General features: G+C 43.6%; 1 protein-coding gene across 1 annotated transcript; it reads left to right on the plus strand.

Moving 5' to 3' along the window:
* The first annotated feature begins 1,741 nt into the window (after positions 1-1,741).
* On the plus strand, positions 1,742-2,659 carry LOC121787106 (CASP-like protein 1C1). Its single transcript, XM_042185723.1, has 3 exons — positions 1,742-1,896; positions 1,969-2,071; positions 2,429-2,659. Exons 1-3 carry the CDS (start codon positions 1,742-1,744, stop codon positions 2,657-2,659), a joined length of 489 nt encoding a protein of 162 aa, XP_042041657.1.
* The last annotated feature ends 213 nt before the right edge of the window (positions 2,660-2,872 follow it).

Below are 2,872 nucleotides of genomic sequence, written 5' to 3' on the forward strand. Positions count from 1 at the left end.
TCTGTAGAGAGCTCCGGGCAGGATTCCATTTTGGAATGCCGAAATGACAAGTAGATCATTGAGATCATCTACTTGTAGGCATTCCTGGTGGAATCTCGTCATAAAGTCGCTGATCTTTTCGTCGCGACCTTGACGTATAGAAAGCAGCTGAGCCGAAGTGATTCGGGCTTCCGCTTTCTGAAAGAACCTCCTGTGGAAAGCATCCATTAGATCTCGGTAAGATCTAATGCTGCCTTGGGGGAGGCTATCGAACCACCTTCTTGCGTTCCCGATAAGCAGCTCGGGAAACAGCTTGCACATATGGACCTCATTGAGACCCTGGTTCACCATGTTATACTGATAGCGTCCCAGGAAGTCATGAGGATTCACTAACCCGTCATAAGTCATCGACGGAGTTCGGTAGTTCTGTGGCAAGGGAGTTCGGGTGATATCGTCCGAGAACGGAGTCTTCAATGCTCCGTACATGGCGAACCCGACATCTCTTCGGTATGGAGGAGATGGAGTTCTCCTGTGATTCCGGTACCGAGGAGGAACAGGAACATGTCGGGGTTGAGGATTCTTCTTCCTGGAAGACACGGCACTACTGCGGTAGTGACTTTCATGTCTGGATGAGGAAGGAGAATCCACCGTTTTCGTCTTCGGTTCTTGGCTCTTTTGCAGGAAGGCTAAGAACTCATCCTGCTTCTCAGCCAAGAACAGCTTGACAGCCTCATTCAAATCAGGCTGCTGGGAAGACTCGGTGTGTGGACCTTTTGAGCGGCTTGTTCCTTCATCGTGAAAACTGGAAGTAGATGTCTCCCGAGGCTGTTTTCCGGACCTGCGGGCTGGACTAGCTTCCTCATGGTTTTCACGAACGGTATTACGGGTAGTATGTGATCTGGTATGCATTTTTTTGGGGTGGAAAAAGGGTCAAAAATTCGCTTTATCACAAATTTGGTTCTCTGTTTCCCACAGACGGCGCCAGTGATGGTTGGGCGAATTTTTGATGGTGATGAATGCAGGAAAATACAGATCACGACACAGAGATTTACGTGGTTCGATTTACTAAGGTAAATCTACGTCCACGGGAAGAAAAGAGGGCAGAATTGTATTGCTTGATCTGTTTTCTACAGCTTACAATACAGACTTGCTATTTGATATTTTATCTCTCGAGAGCCCTTTCCTATCTGATCTAAGTTCTATTTATACCTTGAACTAAGATCGTGGCTTGCATCACCACTAACTAGGTCGTGGCTTACATCATCTCTAATTAGGTCGTGGCTTACATCATCACTAATTAGATCGTGGATGTCGTGGAGGTCATGAGATCCTGCATGGGTCCACTACTAAATAGATCGTGTAGTGGAGGTCGTGGAGGTTCTGCATGAGTCCACTATCTCCCAGTTCGGTCGAATACTGAGACCGAACTGCTGAACTATTGCCGAGCAGCTTTTGCCGATCTGAGAGTAGAGCTTGATTGGTCGGCTTTTACCGAGCTGTAGGCTGGGCCGAACTCTTTGGTAATGCCGAACTGATTGGTCGGCTTTTACCGAGCTGTAGGCTAGGGCCGAACTCTTTGGTAATGCCGAACTGATACTCTTCCTTGGTCTTTGGGCTGATGGGCCGTCACTGCTATTGGGCTTGTTTAGTACGTACCCCATCACTCATCTAACACAATCATGTTTCCCAATCACTCTTTAATTAGTCACTTTTTATTTCCCAGAAACTCATCCAAAATCTCAATCAAATTTCACAAAAAATCATGAGTTTATACAAGAGAATCCCCATGCTTCTACTAAGGCTCATCGCCTTGGGAGCAAGTGTTTGTGCAATAGTGGTCATGGTCACGAGCCACGACTCAGCTCAAGTCTTCGGCATGAGTATTAGCGCCAAATACTCGAACATCCCGACGTTCAAGTAAGTCCCTGGTCAATCAACGTAGACGCTACACTGTTGTATTAGTATCTCATGGTTTATGATTTTGTGCAGATATTTTGTGTTGGTTAATGCAATTGCAAGTGGCTACACACTCATATTGCTGTTTATCCCTTCCAAGAATTCATGTGGTCACATGATCTTGGTCCTTGATCTGGTAAGAATGATATCTAGTGAAAAATAAGATGGGATATATGCTCATACGGTCCTGTTAGGATGATAACTATCTTAAATTGATAACTGACAACTATGTCAATAACCTACGTTATAGATGTCAATACAAACCCATTCTCAACAAAATTTAATTGACATACATATATGTCAACTACATTTATTAACATACAAATGTTTGTGTTGACATCAATTAATAACTTAGGTTGTTGAAATTGTTATCAGTTATCAATTTAAGATAGTTATCAGCTTATCCCTATACTCATATTTGAAACAACACATTGAAAACAAATCATATTATTTCTCACTCATATTTCTCGATTATGTCTGAATAAACCAACAGGTTGTTGCCTTGCTGCTCGATTCGAGCATATCAGCATGTGTCGCGATAGGGCTAGTGGGGAAGAAAGGAAACACTCATGCAGGCTGGCTACCTATCTGTGGACAAGTTCCTAAGTTCTGCGATCACGTCACTGGAGCCATCGCTGCCGGTTTTATAGCCGCCATAGCCTACTTCCTCGTCGTTCTCTACTCACTCCACAGCGTCATGAACCTCTTTGCCCCCCGGGCGTAGAGACGAGTCCATGATTGCGTTTTCAGCAGTCGCTAAGAACAGGGAGAGAAATATGTAGTACTAGTTTCTTTGTATTTTTCATAGAGAATTCTGTTAAAATTTCATTTTAGCTAAATATTCATTCAATTTCATAACTTTCACAATGGGGAATACATACTAGTAGTACTATATTACAAGCCCTCTTTTATAAGTATTACAATATGTGAAACCACT

The sequence above is a fragment of the Salvia splendens genome, chromosome 22, assembly GCF_004379255.2.
Source record: "Salvia splendens isolate huo1 chromosome 22, SspV2, whole genome shotgun sequence".
Classification (NCBI taxonomy): Eukaryota; Viridiplantae; Streptophyta; class Magnoliopsida; order Lamiales; family Lamiaceae; genus Salvia; species Salvia splendens.